Source organism: Narcine bancroftii, chromosome 9 (assembly GCF_036971445.1).
Source record: "Narcine bancroftii isolate sNarBan1 chromosome 9, sNarBan1.hap1, whole genome shotgun sequence".
Classification (NCBI taxonomy): domain Eukaryota; kingdom Metazoa; phylum Chordata; class Chondrichthyes; order Torpediniformes; family Narcinidae; genus Narcine; species Narcine bancroftii.
The window spans coordinates 22,773,788-22,799,987 of NC_091477.1; the positions used below are offsets into that span (position 1 = coordinate 22,773,788).

At 39.9% G+C, this 26,200-nt stretch overlaps 1 protein-coding gene across 7 annotated transcripts in view; it reads left to right on the plus strand.

Moving 5' to 3' along the window:
- Window positions 1–3,592: 3,592 nt before the first annotated feature.
- The window catches only part of LOC138743300 (pterin-4-alpha-carbinolamine dehydratase 2-like), a 95,592-nt gene continuing 72,984 nt past the window's right edge, over window positions 3,593–26,200 (plus strand). For 5 of the 7 annotated variants that reach the window (XM_069898421.1, XM_069898422.1, XM_069898419.1 and 2 more), the window contains exons 1-2: window positions 4,013–4,225; window positions 9,942–10,073. In XM_069898421.1, coding sequence (XP_069754522.1) covers window positions 4,028–4,225; window positions 9,942–10,073 — 330 coding nt within the window. In that variant the 5' untranslated portion in view covers window positions 4,013–4,027. Of the gene's footprint in view, window positions 3,918–4,012; window positions 4,226–9,941; window positions 10,074–26,200 lie in introns of those variants that run through there. The other 2 variants (XM_069898425.1, XM_069898427.1) reach the window with 2 other exon arrangements.

Consider the following 26,200-nt stretch of genomic DNA (forward strand, 5'->3'; position numbering starts at 1 on the left):
AATAGAGAAAGTGAGGTAGTGCCTGTGGTTCATTGTCCATTCAGAAATCTGATGGCAGTGGGGAAGAAGCTGTCCTTGTGCCCTTGGGTGCTCATCTTCAGGCTCCTGTACCTTTTTCCTGACGATAGCAGAGTGAAGAGAGCATGACCTGGGTGGTGGGGGTCCTTGAGGAGAGAGGCTGCTTTCTGAAGACACCAGCTCTTGTAGATGGCTGAGTTAATGGTCCTTGGTCTCTCATGGATGTCCAATATAATGTCACTGGTGTTGCTCTGGGTCTATCTCAATTAGCATGGTAATAGAGACATACAACATGAAGGGGATAATGCATTGTTAATATCTCCAAAAGGACATTACAGTGCACTATAGATCTGTGATGCAGCTATCATTGAATAGGACAACAATCAGGTGTCATAGGAGACCCAAAACCGAGTGAATGGCAGACAGTCTACTGAAAGAGATGCAGTATACAAACGTACTGGAGAAACTAAGCAGGTCACACACCACATATAGAAAGCAAAAGGCAGTCAATGTTTTGTGCCCAAACCCTTTGTCGGATAGGGGACTTGCAGTAGGCCCTAAAACATTGACTGCCTTTTATTTCCTTTGGTTGCTGCACGATCTGCTGAATTTCTCCAGCACTTTTGGGCTCTGCACTAGACTCCAGCTCTACAGATTTTCTTATTTACCTCCATTTGGAAATGAAAGGTGTCTTGTTCATTTCTAATACCCACATTTATAGCAAGAAGGAAATCCATAGTGCAGATGGTTGTCCTGATCTGTGCCACAATAGCTGATCTTAACCATGCGTGGATTGCAATGCTAAAACTGCTTTGGCAAATTGAATTAAGAACAGTGAAAATTAAGAGAATGCCACTTTTTTGCCCATTGTGCAATTCGAAAATTAATAAGCTATAATGGCACTGATTTACCACAGCTTACAAACAAATAAAGAATATGCTCACTCATTTCTTTCCGCACATCATGAAGTCAACTTTCCTTTATTATTCACTAGGTACAACATTGCCTTCTTCATCTCCCCAAACACCACCCAGCTAAACTCTTCTGACCTTCTCATTGGCTCACTGCCACACAGGTGATCCTGACACTTTCACTCTCCTCCCGTCGAAGCTAAGTGTTCCGTGACAAAGCAGAAACTAAATTGAGGTATGCACCTGCCTTTTACATTCCATATGAAGGTTTAATTTGTCTTTTTAATTGCTACATCCAGTGCCAGATTAATTTAGTAGCATATGCTACAGGCCCTGAATTTTTAAGGGCCCCAAGCTATCAATTATGATACTCTTGCTCTACTACTATAGTACTGTACTGTCTTCAACTTTTATGAATGACTTGGTGTTTAAGGCTAGTGATTTTATCCAATTATCACCTTTAATTTGGGTTATTATTCTAACACAGTAATTAATGGGAGTGTGGTATCTATGTGATACATATATGAAGCATAAATATTTGAAACTGAAGTCATCGCTGATGAAAACGAAAATTGAAGTACACCTTAGCTGAACACTGAAATCACACCTCTGGGCCTCAGTCAGCTGCCTCGGTTGTTTACACGTTAGGGGAGCTGCATGCTGCAAGGTACATAATCACAAACATCGTTAATAACATGATGGGAACAAATAATTTTCAAATTTAACTTTATTGAGTTAGTTAAGTATATGTCTAGACTGATGAGTATTATGTAAAAGTGTGGAAATGGTTAGCGATGAGAAGATGTGGAGGGTGTTTCAATGTGGTACGACTCAGTTCATGATATTTTCATTTCCTCATTTTTTACCTGATTTTTGGTAGTCCGAACCAGTTCAGTTCAGATTAGTCTGTGAGGTTCAACCTGTATTTCTCAAATGAAATGAGTTTCAATAAGCAACTAAACAGATAATTTTTAGAACACTGTTCCAAGTTGGTTGTTGAGTGCATGTGATCTGCATGTACTCATAGCCACATAAATTTGTCCAAGTAAACGTTTCATTGTTGTCATGTAATACTACATTTAGAATGTAACATGCATGAATTTCTATAACTTTGTCTACCACAAGGAAGGCAGAGAGTTGCCACTTTGCCCAATGCCCCTCACAGAAATGAGGCCCCAGCAAAGGGTGAACTCACAACCCCTGGTTTACACCACCAGTGCTCTAACCACTGATCACAAGTCTTTGTTAATAGATTTTGTAATATAAACTGTTGATATGGTCTTGACTTGCCTCTTGCCAAATCATACCTTTTCATTTCCTGAAGTTCATGTTTATTTACATAAATAATTTGTTTTTACATGCATATTTCATTGATTTTCCCCCCCCCCCACCCATTGCAGATAGCAATGAGCAGTAGATGCCGGAGATATTGGACATCATTATACTTCTGGAAATGCAAAACGTAAAGCAAAGGAAGAAAGAGACCAACTTGTCAAAAACACGTACATTGACAGAATATTTTGAACTCGGGAGCACTGTGGGTCAAAATAGATGAAACAATCTCACCCCAATGAGCATTGAATATGAATTCCTGTGTGAAGTAGACATTTCCAGCATCATCAACACATTTGCTCACACTAAATCTAGAAAATAACTTAAATTGTAGTTTTGTTAGTCTTGATATTGATACCTACATGCAAGTAATACTATTACTGCAATGGCAAGACCTATTTGTCATTTAAACTGGCTGTAGAGCAAATGAAAAAAATTAATTACTGTGCAAGTGAAAAATTTGTGTTTTAATATTGATGTGTATTTTTAAAATTCAGTGCCCCTTTATAGGCTACGAGTTTAATCCGGCCCTGACTATATCAGACCCAGTATTAGGACTTGCATTTGTGAAACATGTCTTGTGATGAGGCCAAGCTATTTTTCCTTTGAAAAGAGTGGAGCTTTAGGTGGTGGAGATACGCGGTAGGACTTCTCTGTGGTACGGTTCTAGGGAGGGAGGGGGGGGGGTGGGAAGGAGGGAGGGGGGGGGGTGGGAAGGAGGGAGGGGGGGGGGTGGGAAGGAGGGAGGGGGGGGGGTGGGAAGGAGGGAGGGGGGGGTGGGAAGGAGGGAGGGGGGGGGTGGGAAGGAGGGAGGGGGGGGGTGGGAAGGAGGGAGGGGGGGGTGGGAAGGAGGGAGGGGGGGGGTGGGAAGGAGGGAGGGGGGGGGTGGGAAGGAGGGAGGGGGGGGTGGGAAGGAGGGAGGGGGGGGGTGGGAAGGAGGGAGGGGGGGGGTGGGAAGGAGGGAGGGGGGGGTGGGAAGGAGGGAGGGGGGGGTGGGAAGGAGGGAGGGGGGGGGTGGGAAGGAGGGAGGGGGGGGGGTGGGAAGGAGGGAGGGGGGGGGTGGGAAGGAGGGAGGGGGGGGGGTGGGAAGGAGGGAGGGGGGGGGTGGGAAGGAGGGAGGGGGGGGGTGGGAAGGAGGGAGGGGGGGGGTGGGAAGGAGGGAGGGGGAAATGACACTGTATATTCAAGAGGGAGAAGTTTCTGTGCATTTTGGTCAATATGGTTCAGAGTGTGAAATTTTTTTTAAGAAAAGAGTGGAGCTGAATTCATGCCTTTCCTGGGCTCTGATAGTCTGGCCCGATGACCCAGGTTGCTCTTGCAGAATTGAAGGTTCGCCGAGTGTCGGAGGTGGGATTGATTGGGTTCGAGATAGAAGCACGCTCGGTCAACTCGCTTAAGGGCCATGCAGCGCACTATTAAAACGAGATGGGGTTTCAGTTTAACCCATTTTTATTGCACGCAGTGGTAACTATTGCCTGGTTTTCGGTCGTTTTGTTTTGCAGAAGGAACTGAGGGCGCCGCCCGTGGTCGATTTCTCGGTTCGGGCCGACAGCGATGAGCTGGTTCACGTTCAGCCGCACGGCGGGGCCCAGGGGGCTTCCTGCCCACTTCTCCTTCCACCCTCGCACTGTCGTTCGGGCGCTCTCTTCCAAACTGGTAGGTACCGCACTGAATCGGGGGGCACAAGCGCGAAACGGAACCCAGTGCAACCTCCATCGGAGCAGGACTGGAAAAGGGAACGCCCCAGCAAATAGGTTCCAGTGCAAATGTCACCGGGGCTGGGCTGTGCCTCGCAATTCTGGCCGCAGAGCCGTGATCCGTCCAACTCGTGTCCAGGAGCCCGGTCTTCATGGGCTGTAAATAGTGGGCTGGACCGCAGTCTCCCGGAGGAAGGAAAGCGTGGCCCTGCTCCGGAGCTGATCCCCATTCTGTGGGGAACGCTGCAATGCATTTCACTCTCCCAGGTCTCCGTACTTTGAGGTTATTATTATGAACCGGATTGTTCTTACAAGGCGACTACGTTCTTCCGGTAGATCGCTGTGTCTCAGGATTTGCATGTGCAACCTCCTATGTGGTCCAGTCATCGCCTCCCACTTCACTTTTTCCACTCTTGTGTAGGGCATTTTCATTCATTGCTGCCCTTCCTATGCCAATAACCTTGAGATGCTCGTGTCCCTTTCACCTGATGCCCCTTGGGCCACATCATCATGTGTTCTTTAATTCTTTTGCCTGTCTATGAATCTTCTAACAGCTCCTCATGAGGGTGCTACCCTTGGTTGGATTGTTTGCCTTTGCTGAGCTCTATTATTTCCAGAGGTACAACACAGGATTCTGTTGACACTGGTTAAGTGGAAAAAAAAGCACACAAATGCTGGAGAAACTCAGCATGTGCCCCTACACCTTGATGAAGGGCTCCAGCCCAAAATGTTGGCCTGCTACATAAAGGCACTGTTTGACCTGCTGAGTTTCTCCAGCATTTGTGTTTTTTTCTCTATTATTTCCATGGAAACCTTTGATCAGAGTGAAGGATTGAAAGGCACTCACAAAACTTCACACAGTCATAAGTGTGAGAGATGAGTAACACGGATCCAAAAGAAAAGTGAGGATTGTGAAAGATGAGTAAAACTGATCTAAAAATATGAAGGTGAGGAAACTAGTATAGATATATGTGTAATGAATAAAGCCAGTATGAATAGGATAAGAATAGATATTAGAATGTAGGAAGTAAAGTTAGTCTGAATAAGATAAGGGTCTTCTAGCCTCTTAGACAGAATCAGCAAGTTCACCAGTATGAATAAGATAAGGATAGATAATAGAATGTAGGTAGTCTGAATAAGATGAGGGTCTTCTAGCCTTAGACAGAATTAGCAAGTTCTGCATGTAAGAAGTTAGTCAGCCCTGAGAGTCAGGAAGGTGTGAATAAGGACAATGACATGATGGGACACCGACAGGATACCCCCTGTCCTCCAAGTTCACAGAAACAGCAGGCAGGCAGACAGGATTGCTTCATGCCAAACTCATCCAGGAGGCAGAAGAATGTAAGGGGGAGGGTATTCCTATACTGAAATCAACTGTATAAAAGTTGGGTGAGCCCCAGTTTGTGTGTGTATTCCCAGGGTAAGGGGAAGCACCCAACTTTGCATTGTTGTATAATAAATGTTCTTTGTTCTCAATTTTTGTCTCAAGCAATTTCTGTGAAGCAACTTCTGTTTCTAACATAAGGAAAAACAGTAAAACTGGTATCCAGCACCTATAGGGATTGGTAGATACTGCATGAGGGTATTTTCTGATTGCTTGAGGCACACTCGCAATGCCTAACTAATACAGCTGCATTAAGAATAAGCAGTTTAGAAGACAAAAACACCATACTTTATTTTCAGTCACATGCTTTGAAAGCATTTAACTGTTGCTACATCTGCATCTCCCTCCCTCTCCATGGAGCCACCCAAAAGAGGAACAATGACATTAAAGTGAATTTAACCTCTTCCCCCTCCCTGAAGTCTACACAAACAGTTTCTGACCTGGGCAACTCTTACTGAGCAGGGGTAAGGAGACACTTTATGAAAGCCACCCCAACAGCAAGTGGCGGCAACCAACTTTTCATCCTGGGCGACGTCATTGCTGTTTCACGCAACTTTATTCAAACTGCTGCTATGAGCAAAGCACGACCAGGGCACTCCACTGGCTGAATATTTGCTCCCATCTTCACCAAAGTTTGGGTTACTTCAGAGAACATTTACAATTTTAAACTTGGGCATTTTAACCTATTATTTTATTCTTTCTTATTTTAATTTTTATATTTATTTTCCTTTTTTTTTTGCTGGTTGCTTGAGGCTGCTGGTTGTTCGAATTCTGGATTCCAGTGGTTTTACTGTACCCACACAATTGAGCAAATGAATAGTTCAGATTTTATTTTGGAAATTTGGAAAGAGAGAAGAAGGGAATGGGGGGAAACAAATGCCAGCTGTGCAGTGCATAGAGTTAGCTGTGATTAAGATACCAGAGTTAGTAGGAGGTTAACATCTTGAACAACTGTGAGTTACAAAGATACTTAGAAAATTGGAGATACGGGGATGTGAACATTTTAAAATAAAAATACTGCTGAAGGCATAGGTAAATTGGATTTGAAGATCAAAGGATGCCATCTTTTTGCACCATCCTTTCCACTAATTTCATTTGATTCTTTGATGAATCCTGCTTCCTTGGGTTCTCTTTAAATCTTTCCGCTCTCACTTTAAATTTGCATTTCTCTACTGTGACCGCTCACCTTGTTTATATCCTATGATTTTACACATCTCTAAAAGGTCACTCCTCAGCGTCTGAGGCTCAAAGTGGGATGGGGGAATTAACAATGCAAAATATAGCTGTCAGAAATTTGCATCTGTAAATGCCTTGTGCAATGTTTTTGGATGGTGTGGCTTAACATCAGATGTTTCTTTGCTTCATTAGCATTTACCGTTCAGCATGTAGACCTTGCAACTCTACACATCCTTATTTTCTTGACATTGCAATAAATGGACAGAAAAGAATATGCATTTCAGTGATTATTGCAGGGCCCAAATAGATGTTTATTAAATGGTAAATAAATCATACTTTTACAAAATATACCTGTCAAATGGAAGACCAGGACCAGTTTCTACCACTGCAAGAATCCCCCAGATTTTACCACTCACCTACCTCGTGGGCAATTTACATTGGCCATCTAACCTACCAACCTGCAAGTGTTCAGGCTGTGTTCAAAAACTAGACCACGTAGAGGAAATCTACATAATCACAGGGAGAATGTGCAAACTTCACAGACAGCAGAATTGAACCGAGGTCCCTGGAGTATGAAGCAGTGACCCTACTACCTGTACTGGCCATCACAATTTTCATTCAAATCAGTAAATCAATAATGAGAGCAATGAAGTGTGATGTATCCATGATGATTGTTAATTGAGACAAATGTTGTCGCTTAAATGTTGATATTCCTCATGAGTGCAGTTGAGTTCAGAGACAAAGTATAGCAAGTCTGAAAAGCATGTGCAAGGGGCGTTTTCCAAGTTCAACTTTTTTTTATGCTGGATGCAAATGAAGTAGAGATTATCAGATGCATGATATAGATTCATTTGCCTTGGTTCGTAAATGTTAAAATATAATCCTGTCTATTTGTAGCTGACACTATTAAAAAGCTTATTGACCAATTTCTCAATGGTGCAAATTTAAGATAAAAAAAGAGTTATCCTTGTATCAATGAAAGCACTTTGAGTAGTTGACATGTTATCATGGGTCTCTGAGAATAAAACACTACGCTTGCCATCATTATATTTTATTTTTGAGCTTAGATACTTTTTCCAGTTCATTTTGATCATTTCATATAGGTTGATGTATACTTCATTATTACAGAATTTAACAGCCATAGCAGAGTGGTAATTATAGTCTATCGTGTGTATCATCTAATTCCCTCCATTTGCTCAATATTCCCTTTGCACAGATTCTCCAAATTTCCTCCTGGATGATGTCATTTATGGTTTTTAGATTGCAGGCATGTAACGGGACAATCAAGGAATTTTGCCACTGCACGGAAGGTCGAAAAAGGAATGTGCAGGGATTTTGAATCAATTCCTGCACCGCAATTTATACTGCAGGACCCCTATGAACTTTTTGGTGGAAGCCTGCGGTGTAAATCGTACTGGAAAAATTTGTTTATGGTCATCCACCCTACTGCACATCCAATCACTGGGACTGTTGCACTCAGGTACTTGCAGTTTAAAAAGGAGCCCAGTGTGAATGACCACACAGGCAGTAATTATGTTAATTTTTTCCGTGATTTTCCCCACATTGCAGTCTAAAAGCTATAATTGTCGATGATTGCATATTCACATTTCCACAAACGTTCAAGTAATGAAATCTTACTTCAAAGTCAGGCTTTAAAAAAAAATGTTATTGAGTAACACAAGAAGAAATCTTTTACTTTAAGGATCATTTGACCATTTATCCAAAGTTGAGGAATAGATATGGAGATTATTTTTTTTAAACTTAAGGTGATTGATTTCTGGTTTGAAATTGTAAGAAGAAAAGATTTTTGCTGCTGAAACATTTTTAAATCAATCAATTTTTCAAAGACATGTGATGCAAACAAAATTTGTAACTTTGACTGCTCAGTAGTTGTGTGTGAATTTGCTATTTTCCCAGTGGAAAGCATTTTATTGTAGATTTTTTCTCTTGAAAAGTATCCCCTTGCTATCCTTCCAAACTGCTTTTCCGTCTTGAACTTTGCTTTACACTTAAAGACTTGTGCATATTGTTAATTCCATCATTCCCACTAAAGCTTGGTTAAATATCCTAATAATATAGAAATAACTGTAATGGAATGATATTCTTAGTAATTGTATGTTGGTGGTGTATTATCACTTGAAACTGTATTAATTGTGGTGCATTATATCCTCTCATACAACCATATAACCGTTTACAGCACGGAAACAGGCCATGTCGGCCCTTCAAGTCCGTACTGGTTCACTTGAGGAAGTAGAGGCTTTCTTCATGATGCCATTGGTGTGTTGGTTCCAGGAAAGATTTTCTGAGACTTCTACTCTTGCCTATCCAGTGATAGACTAAGCCTTTTGGACAATGCCTTTTGGACTGTATCACTTGTTTCAATCAAGGATCTGTCCTTGGAGAAATCTCACACACACAAACTAATTTTTAGTTGTCTCTGTGCTTGTTAGATTACTTGTCTAAATCATAGTTGCAATTTTTTGCAGTTAAGCTTGTGGAGAATTAAACTATTGCCCTTGGCCTTCATTAGTACCTCTCTGTGATGCGTATGTTAGTCTTGTCCTTGGTTGCTGTCAGAGCCATTCCAACAGTGTGAAATGAGGAGGAAAGATTTGTCATTAAATTGAGTTTCAATCCCATATCCTTTCGATTACAATTGCACATTTTCTCCTTGGGTGCTGTCATAGGTTGAAGATGACTTACTTTAACCAGTTTTGAAGGTGGCTGGTGAGACTTGATGTGGATTGGGTAGGAGATGCTTGACAGGGTAGCTGGTGGTTTGGGAGATGGTGTGCACCTCCTGCCATTTGTGCTCTCAACAAAGGGACTCGAGATTCTCATTGGCATCCCTTAAGTTGATGCCCTAGTCACCACACTTTAGAAAGGATATGGAGGCTTTGGACAGGGTGCAGAAGAGGTTCACCAGGATATTGCCTGGATATGAGTGCATTAACTGTAAGGACAGATTCTTTTCCAATGAAAAAGACAATGGTTATTTATTCTTATGACAATATAGACCTACCATTCTGGCAACATTTTTCTGGCCCTTTTCCAGCTTTATACCTGGCTGAACAAAACTGCACACAATACTGCAAGTGCGATCTCACTAAAGTCCTGTACAGATGAATGTGATGTCCCTGCTCCTATACTCAGTGTCCTGATCAATGATGGCAAGAATGTCAAATATCTTCTTCTCCATCCAATCTTTAAACTAATCTTGACAAACAGAAGAAAACAAAGGGTATAAAAGTTACCAGTGAAATCTGTCCAAATCTGTTTCTTTTTAACTACATATGATACTTGGTGCCTTACATTACCAAATGTACACTTTTTTCCCCCCTAATACTCCATGTTAAATATTATTGAAATTAATAATGCATCTTTCTTGACTTCATAACAGTTTCATGTCTTGCATTCTTCCAGGCTTCACAGAACCACTGGTTAACCCCAGAAGAAAGAGAACAACTTCTACCAGAATTAAAAGCAGCAGGATGGGAGGATGTTGAAGACCGAGATGCACTTTTTAAAGAATTCTCATTCAAGAATTTTAACCAGGTACACTATTTAGTAATTAAATAATAGTTGCTATTGGGTTGGCAGTAATTGTTCCAACAAACCTGTTGTTTTTTGTTCCAGTATAAAGCACATATAAATAGAACTTGTGGTGTTTTTTTAAAAAAAATCACATCCACAACTTGGGTAAGAGTTTTAAATACAATTGGTGTAAAACAGAAAAGCCTTGTGTTGCAAGGATGTGGGACTGAAATTAGTCCTGATAGTTTTATTGAAAAAGTGAGCGTGCAAACAAACCAGAGTTTCCTTATTTTCTACTGATGAGAGATGGGGCTTTCATTGGTTGCTGCCCTCTTTATTCACATTTTTTTTCCATATTTAACATGCACTTTCTACTGCAGTGGTTCTCAACCTTTTTTTCACTCACATTCCACTTTAAGTAATCCCTCACTAACCACAGAGCCCCTATGGCATATTATGACATAGATTCTCTGTGGTTAGTGAGGGATTACTTAAGGTGGTATTTGAGTGGAAAGAAAAAGGTTGAGAGCCATTGGTCTACTGGAATGAAAATCTAATTCATTGAGTTACATGTTGGCTCTTTGGGTCTGAGCCATAGACACTAATACTGCAATAACCCAAGTATTTTTGGATTTTTTTTTAGTTGATCTCAGCTTCTGGTTTTGTTTTCCTCAATATTTGATACGCTAGAGGAAGAATAACTTCAGACTTTTGCACCAACTTGTGTTTCACAAATATAAAGATGAAGATTTAACAAGTGGAAGACTAGGCTTCAAGCTAATGATTGGATGGTTACTGAAGAGATTTGATCATTTTAAATCCCCACATTAAAAGTGGCAAGATATTACAGTGTTGCTCTCTTCTGTGGCGCTGTAAATTTGCATGAAATATTGGGAGCTTTCAGAGGAAATAATATTTTTAAAATATTTCTTCCTTGTGCAATATTAATGAAATCAATTTAAGGAAGTCTTGGCGGGCGATTATGGCATAGGAAATCATTTTGTTCCTAAGTTGTCTCTGTTATCAGTGATCTATTGACTGATGTCAGTCAGTTCAAGAATTGGGAACATGCAAAGAAGACCAGCTGACACCTCGACTCTGTAACATCTTTTATCAAGATCATGGCTGATCTTCTACCTTGGCTCTGTTTTCCTGCATTATCTCCATGTCTGTTTGCATCTAGAAATCTATTGATTTCTCTTTTGAATGAATTTGATGAGTTGAGCCTTCACATCTTTCCAGTGTAGAATGTCCCAAAGGTTAACCTTTTAATTTCTGTCTTAAATGGCCATGCTTTATTCTGAACCTACAAGGCCTGATCTTGTCTTGGCCAGATGAATAAACACAAATTTCAATGAGTTCATTACTCATTCTTCTCTCCTGTCTATTCTCTTTCTGTCTTTGTACAGCAGATCTGGCAACCAAGGAACCAGTCCGGTGAATCTTTTGGACTAGGAGACGTAACTGTACTCAATACTTAAAGGATGGTCTTACTAAGATATTTTTACTCCAGTGCTCAAGTTCTCTCAGAGTAAAAGCCTGAAATGTGCAAATTCCCCGCTGCGTCTTTGAATATCATTGTTTCCCAATCTTTCATTGTTTTTAAAACAATCTGCTTTTCTGTTTTGTTCCCTGTTAGTGATCTCACATGTTTTCACATTATGTTGTATTGGCCACTCTTTTTCCCGCTCATTTGGCTTGACCATATTGTCATCTATCTTCTTTCATATCCTCCTCCCCACTCACATTCCCCCCCTGAGTTTGTATCATCAGTAAACCTAGAAATATGACCCCAAAGTGCTCTATCCCATTCTTTTTTCATCTATCTTAATAAATTCTAGTTTATCCTTCTTGTTACTGTTGGGTTAACAGGTTGGTACATCCCTCCTTGCAACTCCATTGCAAGGTATGTTCTCTGTAACATTATGGAAAGACATGATGTGTCTGGCAATTCTGTACAATTGGAGCCACCCTATAAAAAGGACTTGGAATTAATAGAAACTTCCAAGTTATTAAAAGAAAGAAATCCCTTTTTAGCACTACCTCAATGTTCTGTATATCTCTTGTCTAGTGGAATAACTTCAACATTTAAAGATATTATAGGAGGGAGATGAGGGTTTAGAACCACAGAGCATGTGTTGTATTTCACATTTCACTGTGGTCACTAAACAAATGTAACAGGTGGCTAGTATTCACATTCATAGAACTTTGGAAAATACATTTAATGCAAAGGATAAAAAAAACACTCAGACAAATACAGTGTATACCTTTTTGTGTTTATTTTGCAATGTAATTTTTAAAAAAAACTGTGACAATTAATTAAATAGAATGAATGTGAAAATTAAGAAAAATTTATTTCAACTTCAGCAGAGTTTACTTTGCACAGAGGCACTTGTGGACGATCCACGTAAATGTACCATTCTGCTTTCTGTAAGTGTTTGCAATGATTTAAGGTGGAGCTTTAAAATGAAAGTTTTTTAAAATTCCATGACGATTGATACTGATGTAGTGTGTAAATTCAGGATCCTGGGCATGACCCAGCATGGAATAAAATGTGGTCGGTGGAGAAAAATGAAGTCAGCAAGACTTTATAGCCATGAAAATATGCTGGAATTGAATTGCAGGATCAGATGAATGGGATTGAACAGATGTATGCATTCCAACACGTTAATTCCATCAGCTTCTCACTCCCTTCTGCTGCCTTCTTGTCAATCATTAAAGGTTTCATTTTGATTGGGATTTGTACATTTGCCACCCCTCTGTTTTTCTGGAATGTGTGACATTTTGCAGCCCCATTGGACTCGAGAGTTTTCCTAAAATGGTGTTTGTCTTTGGGCATAAAATGCGATGCACATTCGTGCCTTACCTGCTATTCAGATCAAACCAAGCCTTTCTGCAAGCAAGTAACATGCAGGTTCCAGGGTTCCTTTTATTTTCACGTAACAATCCATTAAAAACGTAACGGAGATGATTTACTTTAACTTTTGCCTGCTGTAGGTAGACAAAGAGCCACCATTAGTGACGCGGCAAGCTGTAACATTACTATTATGGTCTACTGTGGTCAGTCCTGGGAAGCATGATTTATAAATGCATTCTACCACCGAATCACAATAAAACCTGTTATGATTTTTTTGAGATGGCAGCTAAGGAGAGAAGAGATTCGATATGATATGAATTTATAAATGAGAGCTAAAACCCATTTCTATTGGTTGTAAGAGGCCAAAATACAACCACTTAATGGTTTCTTTTAAGATATTTATTCCTCCCACAGAATCTTGCAGCACTCTTCTTGTCTTGCCGAACCATTATTCTGCCTAGTGCCCCTGACTTGCATCCAATCCGTAGCCCTCCCATCCAAATTCTTCTTAAATGTTAAAATTGAGCCATTAAAACCTGAGGCAATTTGCAATGGGGAATAAAAGTCTTAAGAACATTAATCCTTGTGAAACTTGGAAAGTAACAGACTCTCCTCCTGTAACGATGGTACTAGTACTGGCAGCAATAGGTGAAACTTTATTATGTCAATGTCATACTGATTATTGTACGCAGGTACCAGAGAGGTATCCATTGGGCAATAGGATAGCATTTTACCTATAGCTTCCTGTGCTAGAACCATCGTTAAAGAAGAGTCAGCTGTTTCACAAATCTGAACTTTCAGAAGGATTAATGCTCTTGGAGTTTTATTCCCCATGGCAAATTGTTTCAGGTTTTTGTGAGGGGAAATAAAAACCTTAAGCTTGTAGAATATCATAAATGTACTTTCAGCCACCATAGTTGAAAATTTACAGTAAATTGATGGTGTCAGTGAATAAAAGACAAAGTTGCACATCTGTGGAATTCGTTGGTTTCTCGTGTGGTGAAAAATTGAAGTTTTGGTCTCTGTCTGGATTGTGACACAAGGAAAGGCATTCATTTATATGGTGCCTTATTACAAAAATATACATAGAAGTTGTGGTGCTTGTGCCTTCAGTAAAATCACAACTAATCCCGCCTAGTCCCAATGTCGCAAAATTCTGATTTATACTTGCCGAGTGATCACACATAGCCCTTGGGCAGAGAATCTGTATTCTTCAATTGCACTTGGGATTATGTAGATACTCATGGCATACAATTTGCTGGGACCCCAACACAGTATTAGTAATACAGTAAAACCTCATTAGAATGCAGTAGTTGGGGTCCAAGATTTCATACCGTGTTACAGCCGAGTCACAGAACAGATGGATATCTGTCATGTTTTAGGAAGCAGGAAAACAGAATACTGTGACTCGAACCCTATAATAAGACTTTTAAGACCTTTAAACTCCACATATTAACATACACGTAAGTGAGTCATAAGAGCCCATTTTTGAATTTGTGGCTGTGAGCCTGGCCTCCTAAAATCAACGTTTGGGGTCCACAGACACCCGCCCTATAAGCGATTCTGCAGATTAACGAATCGCGTTCTAACGAGGTTTCACTGTAGAATGACATTCCATACATGCTGTTATATCATACCTACTGACCAGGGAAATTAAGGTAGATGCAGTTCCTGTTAATTTTCCAACCAAAAAAGGGATAGGTTTTTTTTCGAAGATGAGGGGATTGCACAATATACAACTCTTCAAAGCTAACGACTCCAGATACTGTATAGGAGGCTGTGAAGATTTGGGTAAAATTTCTCTATCGGTGCCCCAACCTGAGCAGTCATTTTGTTCCAACAAAGACATCCATATGGTTTAACACCAAACCAATGTCTGGTGCTAAACCAGATAGAATTGGAAGTGCTAAGCTTGGTTGTTGGCTTGTGTTGAATTACCTGGATGAAGGATGCTGCACTATTGCCTCTAGCAATACTAATAAGCTTGTCTGTGATTGCTATATAGTAATTTGTGCTCAAAATTAATCTACACATGCTTCAGTGATTTGTCTGCTGTCCATCACCCTGCTGAACAGCTGCCTGTGTGAGAAACTAGGGACTTTTTATGCACTCTGAATTACTAGCTTCAACATTGTAAGGATGAAAAGAGAACCTTGTTACCCAAGCCTTTTAGTTGGAAAGTTTTGTTTTGTACCTCTTTTGTAGCTCAAAAGGATTGGCCTGACTACAATAGGAAATCAGACCATGAGGCTTTCATTTTAGACAAATTTGATCTTGGCAAGTGAATCCTTTGCTAATTATCAAAGGCTGGGTGCTGATTGGTTGCAGGTGTAACCTGTACAAATGGTATTTGACCTCTCATGGTAAACTAAATAAATTCAGAAATTTTAATTAGGTTCGGTTAAATAATGCAGACTAACAGAAGTCTGATAAACTGAATGCAGGACATCGTGCACAGAAAGTCTTTTATCTGTGGTTGCTTCTACTCAGAAAGATTTTCTCTGTTTAATAAAAAGAAACCTTGAAGTTGTTTGTAAATGTCCTTGCTGATGGAGTATTGCAAGAAATATACTGGGGTTTTAGCATCTCCTTGTTTACAGTTCACCTTTTTGAAGTTCTAATCTAACTTTTAACCTTTTCACTTTGTCACTCCACCTGCGTCGATGTTTTCAATGCATTGTACGAGCAAGACTGATGATATCTTAATGATTACTGGAATGTTTTTGGTGGATTGTTTTTTGTCCAAGTAGAATGTAAATGCTTTTTATTACTAAAAGTCAAAACACAGTGTTGGAGAAACTCAGCAGGTCAAACAATGTCCTTTATATAGCAAAGGTAAAATTACATAACAGACATTTTGGGCTTGAGCCCTTTATCAACGTATTTATATATTATTTAATCTGTGCCAGTTAAGGAAAGCAACTTCTTATTCTCAAAGTTTAAGTTTGAAGCTATCAATCATATCAAGGACAATTTCCTTCTCCTGTAATTTAAACAGATTACACATTTTTTGAGTAGTATCTAAAGTTTGTATTAACTGCTTGCACACCGTTACACCACACTTGTTTAAAACCCTTTTTCTCGGATTAAGTTGATAATTACGTTATTGGTTCTCTGCCCTTCATGAAGAAAATAGCTGTAAATTTTAATAGATGGGATAAAATTGCCTTAAGGTTACAAACCTCCTGATTTTCCCCCAGAAATGTTCTAATGCTCCATTGCTTCTGAAGTTTGTACGGGAAGGAGCTGCAGGTTGACATGTGTGCTTCGTTTTGCTAAAGTATTTTTGACACAAATGAAGTCTGAGACCACAATATAGATCTTTTCTGCATCTGCATGATGAACCATACAGCAGAATTCAGGCCTTTCAGCCCTCGATGTTGGGCTGACCAATTCTACTACAATCTAATATTTCCTGACCTCACACCTGAAGAACGTGAGTCTTATAGTATTGACAGAAGTAGAGAAGTGGGGCACCTTCCGTTGTGTAGATCGATGATTCAGCATGGCTAAAGCTAATTGTGAAGAACAACTTACATGGCAAAGACAGTAAAAGACCATTAATCATAGGGTAAGGGACACAACCCAATGAAACAAATCTTAAGAAACATGTACTTGTATGGAAAAAGGATTGTGAAAGTCTGTTTGCATATTCTTGAAAGCTGAAAGTTTGTCTGTATAAATATGCAACCTGTGAGCCTTGTGGCCGACTCCCTTGGGGTGGGAATGACTGCACGTAGCAGTGCTCCTTGCTGTCGCAGAGTTCTCATGCTTTGCAAAGCCAATAATAAAGCACGGTGAAATTTGTAGTTGTATGTGTGTTCATTTGTCAAGTAATCTCGAGTCCACTTTCACACACAAATAAACACCATAGCAGATAGTTGGGATTTTCATTTCATATTCACTGTATTTATTGCCTCTTTTAACTGTTTCCATTTCTCTTTAATTGTGTGAATCTCCAAACATCATTTCACTATTCATAAACATTAAAAAAAATACTTTGTGGCAGCTCACCACTAGGCAGGCGGGAGCTGTTTACCGTGGACAGGCTGAAGCCAGCGCACCTCGATCCCACCGAGCCCATGGTCGTAGCCCAGCCCAAGAAACGAGGCCGCCCGGCGAAAAAGGACATTGGCACCGGTTCTGGGAGGTGAGGGGGGAGCTGTGTGGTGGCTCATCACTAGGCAGGCGAACCGGCCCCACTTGCGGGGCAGCCGGCCAAAATGGCGCCCGCGGGGGTTTTCCCTTCCAGCATGGGGCTCAGAAGCCCACGGTGGGGGACCATGTGACGCCTGGGTGACGTCAGCGCCCTCCAGCGCGGTTCTCAGCCAGGTCTGGGCTGGGAGTATAAGTGCAGCCCAGCAGCCTGCAATAAACTAGTCTGCTCACTGAGCTCAACCCGTCTGGTCGTGTGTGTTATTGCAGGAGCAGAGTAGCTGCCGCTACAGCTTATTACATCATCTCTGGAAATTTATTTTTAACAGCAGCTATTTTCTGTAAAACATCTTGCAAGTTATTTAGCCTTTTTATGCCTGGACCTCAAACCTCTGATTCCTGCACAAGCTATTGTCTGCCCATCTCACCTGCTTCATCTTTGTATCTTCAGGTTTTTGAAACCCCACTTGGATGGTTCTCTAACTTCTGATTTTGGTTCTGATGAAGAGTGCATTTGTCTTAACTTGTCCCAATTGTATGTGCCTTGTGTCCTAGCTCTTTTATAAACAAATGTGCGTGGAGAATTCTTTAAAGTGTAACTTTATTTTTCAGTGTTCATTTTGAGGTTAATCACCAAGTAACTGAGCAGGAATCCAAGCCTTTAGCTTTTGTTTAGCCTATAGTTTCTGTTGGAGATATTGAAACCAATTGTCATGTCTCCATTCTTGAAGTTAAAAAGCCTTTTCTTTTAAGGTAGCGCTATGTGAGTTAATGGGGACGAGCCCACAAAATGGGAGGGGGGGGCGGAAACACTGAATTCCATCCTTTTGGTTTACAGAAGGCCACATGCAGAAGATGTTCTCACATAAAGGTCATCCTCGTAGATAAGGCAGAGAGTGGATCCAACCTGCTGAAACAGGCTAAGATTCATTCAGGATTGAGTCCAACTGGTTTTGGACAACTGAACTTTCCTTTTAAAAGTAAGAAGTTGAGATTTTTTAAAAAACTGTCCTTTTTTAAAAGAAAATAATTTTAAGCATTGTCTCAGTCCTAAGATTGTGAGTGTGTGGTTGGTACTCTCAATTATACATGGTTTGATGGGCTATTTAATTTAAAATGGAGTACTGACACCAATGTGCTTCCTGTCAGTTTGCTGCAGGCACTGTGTTTAACTTGAAGTAAGATCAGCGCAGTTCTTGGTTCAAACATATCGTTAGACAAATATTTGGGTGTAATAAACCTTGTACAGCTCATAAATATTATTCTCACCATTTATGAAACCATTCAGTATGATAGAGTGAGATATGTAGGTTTTTAAACTGCTTTAATGGATAAAGTCATATTAGATGGATTCCACTTTAAGACCAGCTGGAAGCTTTGAAGTTTTTTTTGTTAAAAGCAGAATGAGATTAAATTGAATTTTATTTTTGTTTCTTTGCTTTTAAATTGGTAATAGGGGTTCTTTATTAAATTTGAAGACTTCAGGGCAGAGATAAAATTTGTTGCTGTACCAATACACTGAGATTTAAAACAGTGGATTCTAATAAAACAATCTCCAGCTTCAGTTTTAAGTTATTAAATGCATTCCAGGGGTAACTTGAGATGTTACTTGTCCCTATGTGCCATGTGTACATTATAATGCATTTTCCACATGGTGGAGTGCTGTATTAAATCAAGTTACAGCTGGTCTTGCAGTGGAATCTTATCCAATGTTGTTTTATGTGTTAAAGCCGTTTGGAAAACTACCTAGCTCACTCCTATCACTAGTTTCTCAAATGGTAAGTGCAATATTTTATTTATCAATCTATGTAGGAAATATGTTTTTCTTTAAAAAGTAAACTTCCTCTGACCGATCATAACTCATTGGGGGAAAAATGTACTGAGGTTTGAATCAACTGTGCTCTGGTAATTTTTGTACTTTTTATTACTGTCTATTTAATGAAAATGTCTGCAACTTTTTAACTAGAAAAAATTTTGTGCAACGTATAAGAGTTAACAATGGACCAGCCTGCTAGTATTTGTAGATTGACTATAACCACCTGGAGCTGATCCTTTAACTGAGCGGTGTATGTATCCTTGAAAGCATGTATCCTTTCCCACAAACCTACTTTTTTAAAAGAACAGGTAATCTTGAGTTAGAATTTTAGAACTTCCTCATTTTGGATCTTAATATTCATTAGGCAGAATATTCTTCTGGCAGTAAGTTGGCAAAATATTGCTTGTAATTATTGAGAATTTATTTTTTTGCTTATGCCTTTCTCACAACCTGAAACCACTTCTCAATCAACAGGATACATACAGAATGAGTAATGGAACAGTAAGATCATTTCATGGAAAGGGCTCTGAATTTGGCTGGAATCTTTGGCTGCAACCCACCTCCACTTGCTGTATAGTAGCATACTGGTTAAGTTCAGCCCATTACAAGTAAAGGAGTCACTCAAGGTTAATGAGCCTAAGCTTCACAAATGTCTGCAGGTAAAAACATAATTGTGTAGGTTTCCATTAATTTAGGGAACATTCTTTTTAGGATGCTTCCTGAGAAAGAAGTATCTTTGGCCAAAAAATCTTTGCATGTTTGTTTCAAAACAAAAACAATGCAAGAGGATTTTGAATAGAAAAGCTGCTTGGTCTTTTTTGAGCTGTTAAGTGGAGTGAACTAGAAACATGACAAACAGCAGCAATCTACATTGGTATCCTTGTGTTGACCCAACACACATCAGTTAAATCCAACATGGTATTGAGTTATGGGGATCTTAGATTGTCCAGTTCATTTGCCCATTTCTGTGGTAGCTGATAACATATGATGGGCTAGGAGGTAGCAGAACAACTACTTCAATGGCATGGCATCTGCAACCAATTCCCTCCCCACCACCCTGAAATTCTGACTAAGATTATGCCTACCTGGGCATAACAAGTTCCCTACTGCTCAATGTGGTCAAAGCTGCTGACACATGAGAGCCATTTAACAGAAAGCTTTGTTTCTTGTCTTTGAGATAATAAATAATAAGTATTTCTGTCTTTATTTCAACTGTGCAGTATTTTAAGCCCCCTACGTAGAATAAAGATGAGCATAACTTCACAGCTGATCAACGGTGTCACAATCACATGATGCTTGTTACCACAGCATCATGAGGAAATGCTGGTGAGGAATCTGATTTTGAATATCAACAGGGCCTGACTGGCAGGGGGCATCCCGACAAGCTCACCCATCTTTAACCCTGGGACCTCAATTGGTTGTGAAGAGGTGACCTAGGCTCTGACATGCTGATGGCTGTCCTTGTGATATAAAAGTTTACCAGAAGGAATATTTTAAAGGATATTCAGTGTGCATGTCCTTCTAATTTCCTATTCACTTTTGAAATCAATTAAAACTAAGTGTTGGAACATTTGTGACGTCTTGTCTGACATTACACAGAATTAGCAATAATTTGAATTTTATTTTGCTTCTTTCCTTTTTCTTGGTTGGGGGGGGGGGTCTTTTCATTATATTTAGTTTTGCCAGAGAAACCTGTTCTTCAAAAAGCACAAAAAAAATGGGAAACATTTGGTGGTTGGCATCACCTGAAGAGACATAACCAAAGGTCCATGGTTTTCTGAAGAAAGATATGAAGCGACCCTGTTCTCTCCCCACAAGATACTTCCTGATCTGCTGAGTAACTCCAGCACTTTCCTTCCATCCATCCATCGACACCCCAGATTTCCAGCATGGGCAGCTTGGCTTTGCATTCTTTTTTGGATGCTTCTGTATTACCAGCATTTTAAAACGTTAAAATTTCCCGTCCTTTTTTTTTCTTCCTTTCTCCTCTTCCCCAGTCCTTGGCCATGTAGTATTTGTTTTAATGCTACTTTATAGAAGCTATCATAGGCTTAAAATCAATATTCCATCACTTTTTGGGATGTCCAACTTTAGACTTTCACTGTGGTATTGCTAACTCCATTAGAAAAACTCCCACAGTGTCATTTAGCAAAGTTGAAGTAAAATACATCTGGCTTAGACTGATTTCCCTTTGCAATTTTTTGATTATGGTTCTGTTTCTGTAACATTGGGTTATTGTGTCTGATTAAAACATCCAAATTACTTCAATTATATCCAGAAGATTCAATTATATGTGAATGACTGCATCAGCATTTTTGTTACTTGTCTTGAGTTTTGATCACAAATCTTTAAGCGACCGGTAGCCAAATGTTGGCTCTCTGTGATTTGAAATGTGATCCTTGGATATAGTTCTGAAGAGTAATGATGCATCTTGACAGAGCATGTAATAAAATTTTTTGCAGCTTCTTAAATTTTCATTTAATCAAAGTTGAAAAAGTACAGATTCTAGCCAAATTAAGGAAGGTTCTGTTGCCGGAATCCTACAATTACTTTAATTGGGTCTCAAGACAGATACCATGCAAAGTAATTACACTTAATGATAGATCACATGACGAGATGTGAAAAATGTCAAACATCATTAAGTATGAAACCCAAATACAGGACTGTATCTGAACTTCTTTCCTTTTTATTGGCAACTAAGCTCAATGAAGTTAGTATGTTCGTACACTGCAAATATTTAAAGGATAATAAGACACCACTTAAATAATAGAGTTCTAATTTACCTGATTAGTGTTGGAACTTGACTGGAGACCATTGGTTGGAAAAAGTCCATTCTTGAAGCATATTAAACATGAATTAATTAAAATTGCCACAAGAATTGATTTGGAAAATTAGTCTTTAAATTGCCAGCGCTCCTTTTCTTGGTGGGAGTTTTTTTTCTTGACAGACCTTTTCCAATGAATTCAATATAAATAAAAAATAAAACATATCCAAATTTGAGAAGCCTAGATGATGCCTAGTGCTATTTTTTCCACTTCCTGCCATTGAGTGAAATTCAATTCTGACTTTCGATCACAAGTCCTTGTATCTGGAGAGGAGGAGAAAGTGTGACTGGATGGTTACATTTATCGGAACTCCTTGCAGTTTATTAAAATGTGCGATGTTTGAAAACCTTGCTGGCCAGATGGCACAGAGCTGGGAATCAGAAGCAGGTGACTGGTACACTTCTCCTTCACCCACCCATCTGCCCTATGGTTCTAGATTCCTATATCAGGTGAAAAATTATTTCAATATCCACCCTGAGAAGCCCCTTCAATTTAAAAAAAAAATTGAGACATACAGCACGTTAACAGGCCATTTTAACCCACGAGTCCATGCCACTCAATTTACACCCAAAAAACCTACACTCCCAGTACATTTTGAATGATGGGAGGAAACTGGAGCTCCTGGGGAAAACTCACACAGAATGTACAAACTTCTTACAGACAATGTGGGATTCTAACCTCGATCCTGATCGCTGGCGCTGTAAAGGGTCATGCTAACTGCTACACCAACCGTGCCGCCCAAACTTTCTGCTTTAATAGGGTCAGCCCCTCATTCATCTATACTACCACTTGTACAAGCCCATTTTTCAGCTTAATGCAATCCCTTTGTCCCATTTAATGAATCTGCTCAGAAATGTGTCTTATGCAAGTACATCTCTTCTTGGATAAGGAGATCAAAACTTTATGCATGGTCTCATCATTATCCTATTCTGTGTGGCAAGACTTTTCTACATCTATACACTGCCCTACTTGCAATATATTCCAAGTTTCCATTTGCTGCCTTAATTATTTGCTGGATATAATCTTCTCTGTTTCAAATACGAGAACATCTAGATCCCTCTGCACAGTAGAAACCCATAGTCTTTCTCCATTTTAACAGTAGATGCTTTCCCATTTTGCCGACCAAAATATAACATTATCTTTCCTTACAAGATATCCCATCTACTAAGTTTATGTCCACTAAATTAACCTATTCATATTTCTTTGCAGATTCTGTGTTTTCCTGCAATCTATTTTAGTGTTGTCAGCATATTTGGCAATTATCCCTCCACTCTCTTCATTAACACTTATTGTTAACATTCAAATAATTGAGGACTCAGCAGTGAAAGTTATCAATTAATCCTAATTCTATTCTCCATTAATTAGCCCATCTTTTATCTATGATAATCTGCCCACAGTATCATACATTCGTGGCATCTATCGTAATGTATTGTACATCACCTTAATGAAAGCATTTTAGAAATCTAAATACACTACTTCTGCAAGTTTTCCTTTATCAACCCAGCTATTTGGATTCACAACAAACTCTAAATTGTAAACCATTACTAATTTCTTTCAGCAAAACCACATTGATTCATTAATTGCATCATGATTTTCTTAACATCTTGTTTTGTAATTGATTCCAGCATTTCTCAACGAAATATATAAAATTATTGGCATTTAATTGGAAGCTTTCTGTTTCTACCCATTTTTTTAATGTGCATGACATTTGCAAAATTATAATTACACTTGTAATGAATACAAAATTTTATGTTTAGACTTACAATTAAATGAATATACGGTATATGTAAACAAGTTTTATTTTAAAAAGAGAGATTGGCGACAGAGATTGAATGGCTTGCTGTTTGGGGTTAGCACACTCTGCGCGATTCTGAAGTGTGGTGGGGGCTTTCTCGTACCCCATACTTTGTACTTAAGGTGACAGGATTTTGTGAAAGCTTTTGCATTTTGTTGCAGTGGAGAAGTATGTTTGCAGGCATTTCTATTATGGACGTAGAGAACTGTGCTATATTCTGTGAAAATCAGTGGTGGATGAATGATTAGGCTTAAGCCTAGGGGCCTGAGAGTAAAAAATAAAAATGGTTTAATTGAGTGTACACGGGAGTATTTCGGATGATATTTCCGTACTTTTGCATTTTTTTTCACATCTGGAATATTACAAATATTAAAAATACTACTTTGCTTTATAAATTAGGTTTCAAACATATAAATATTTAGTGGTAATGCTTTTAGGACTTCATACAGCAGCCATGAGATTGTGTTTACCATGATGTTATTATGTCATGAGTTGGCATTAACATATGCATATATTGATTAAAGACAAGGAGTGAAGCTTGTTGGAACATAAATGTCGGAATTGTGAAATCTATGAAATATGACCGCAAACAGAAATGTTACTTTAATAACGTTTTACTGCTCCCTTACAAATGGCGAGAAAATCAGAAGTTGGCTGTGCTATTCTCCAAGCACAGGTAAAGGATTCTGTTTTAACTGCAAACTGTTTTCAAGTGAAGACCATTCTTGATTACTCGACAATACCAGTCAGAATATGATTACATCAAAGCACTTCGGGAAAGGGTTGTTGCTACAATTAAGTTCCTTGCTTATACTTGTACATTATACGAGTTATTTAATGTAACAACACCACTTTATTCTAATCAACTAAGGGTGGGGCAGGGGGGAAAGGTCAGGGGAAGCCTTACTAAAGTTCAGCCTAGGGGCTCAGGTGGTAGTTAATCCACCACTGGTGAAAATGGATTGGTCCAGTGAGGAGGTGGCCTGGCAGATCATTGCATTTTAAGCAACAGAATTCCTTGTTCCAATTCCTGGCAGCAGGATTAACAGTATAAAATGGAGTGGGGGGTGGGTGGAGAAAGGAGGAATGAGGGTTCAGCTTCACAAATTTTAAACAGAGATTCATGGTTTTCGGTCAAGAAGCAGAATCTTAAAAAAAAAAGCTCTGTGGGTCTTGCAGTTCTTTAGAGCAAAATTGTTCATTAGAAATCATCGACCGTTAATTTTAATGGAAAACCCCTTGCCTACAATGTGGAGGAATGTACATTTGTTTAATAGATGAGTGATCAGAGGTTGTCTGAAGTGTGGAACACATAGAAGAGTACAGCAGGAAATGGGCTCTTTGGGGCAAGATATTGTACCAAACTATATAAACCTACTCCACATCAATCTAACCCTTCTTTTCCGTACAGCCCATATCCCTCCATTTTACTTGCAACCATGCGCCTTTCTAAGAGTCTTTAAATATCCCTAATTGTACCAGCTTCCACCACCATTTCTGCATTCCAGGCACCCACCACTCTCTGCGTATTAAGTAAAAAAAAAAAAATACCACTGACTGCTCCCATTAACATTCCTCCACTCACCTTGAACAGATATCCCCCGGTATTAGCCATTGCCTTCCTGGGTAAAAGATGCTGTCTGTCACCCTGTCTGTGTATAGCTGTGATGTTGTATAGCTCAATTAAGTCACTTCTCCTCCTCAGTCACTCCAAGGAGAAAAGTCCTAGACTGCTCAGTCTTTCTACACATGTCTTACGTAGAAAGATTTTCCAACCAATGCAGCATCCTGGTAAATCTCCTCTCAGAGCCAGCGTTAGAACAAGTTTAATCGGGGGAACGCATTAGGGTAACCACAGAGGGGGTGGGGAGGGGACACAAACTGACGTTCGAAAACTCACTCGGGGGGGTGGGGGGGGAGGCAGGTGCCATATCTGCCATGAACCCCCTCTGTGCTCTGCTGTCACACTTCCCCCTCCCTCCGACATAACTGACAAACGCATGTGCTTGTATTGCGTGGACAGTCGTGACGCTAGTGGGGAAGGCACAATAACTCATGGGGGGGGGCACTGCCTGTGAATCCCCTCCCCACCCCCAGTGCTGGGTGTGTCTCTTCTACATCCTCTCCCAAACTTCCTATAATGAGGTGACCAGCACTGAACATGATTTTCCAAGTGTGGTCTAAGCTGAGCTTTAGAGCTACAACATTACCTCCCAGCTCTTGAACTCAATCCTCTGAATAACGATGGCCAGCACGCCATACGCCTTCTTAACCACCCTATCAACCCCGCACTGCTAAGAATCCTGCCATTAACTATGTTCTCTGCCTTCAAGTTCGACCTTCCAAAGTATATCACTTCACACTTCTCCAGTTTGAAATCCATCTGCCACTTCTCTGCCCAACTCTGCATCCTGTCTATATCCTGTTGTAAACTACAATAACCTTCTACACTATCCATAACATCCCCAATCTTAGTGTCATCTGCAAACCTACTGACCTACCCCTCCACTTTTTTGTTCATGCCATTTATAAAAATCACTAAGACCAGAGGTCCCAGAACAGAAAACCACGAGTAACCGACTTCCAGACAGGATACACTCTGTCCACCACCACCTTCTGCCTTGAAGGCAAGCCAATTCCAAATGCACACAGCCAAGTTTTCCTGGACCCCACATGCCTCACGACTTTCTGGATGTGTCT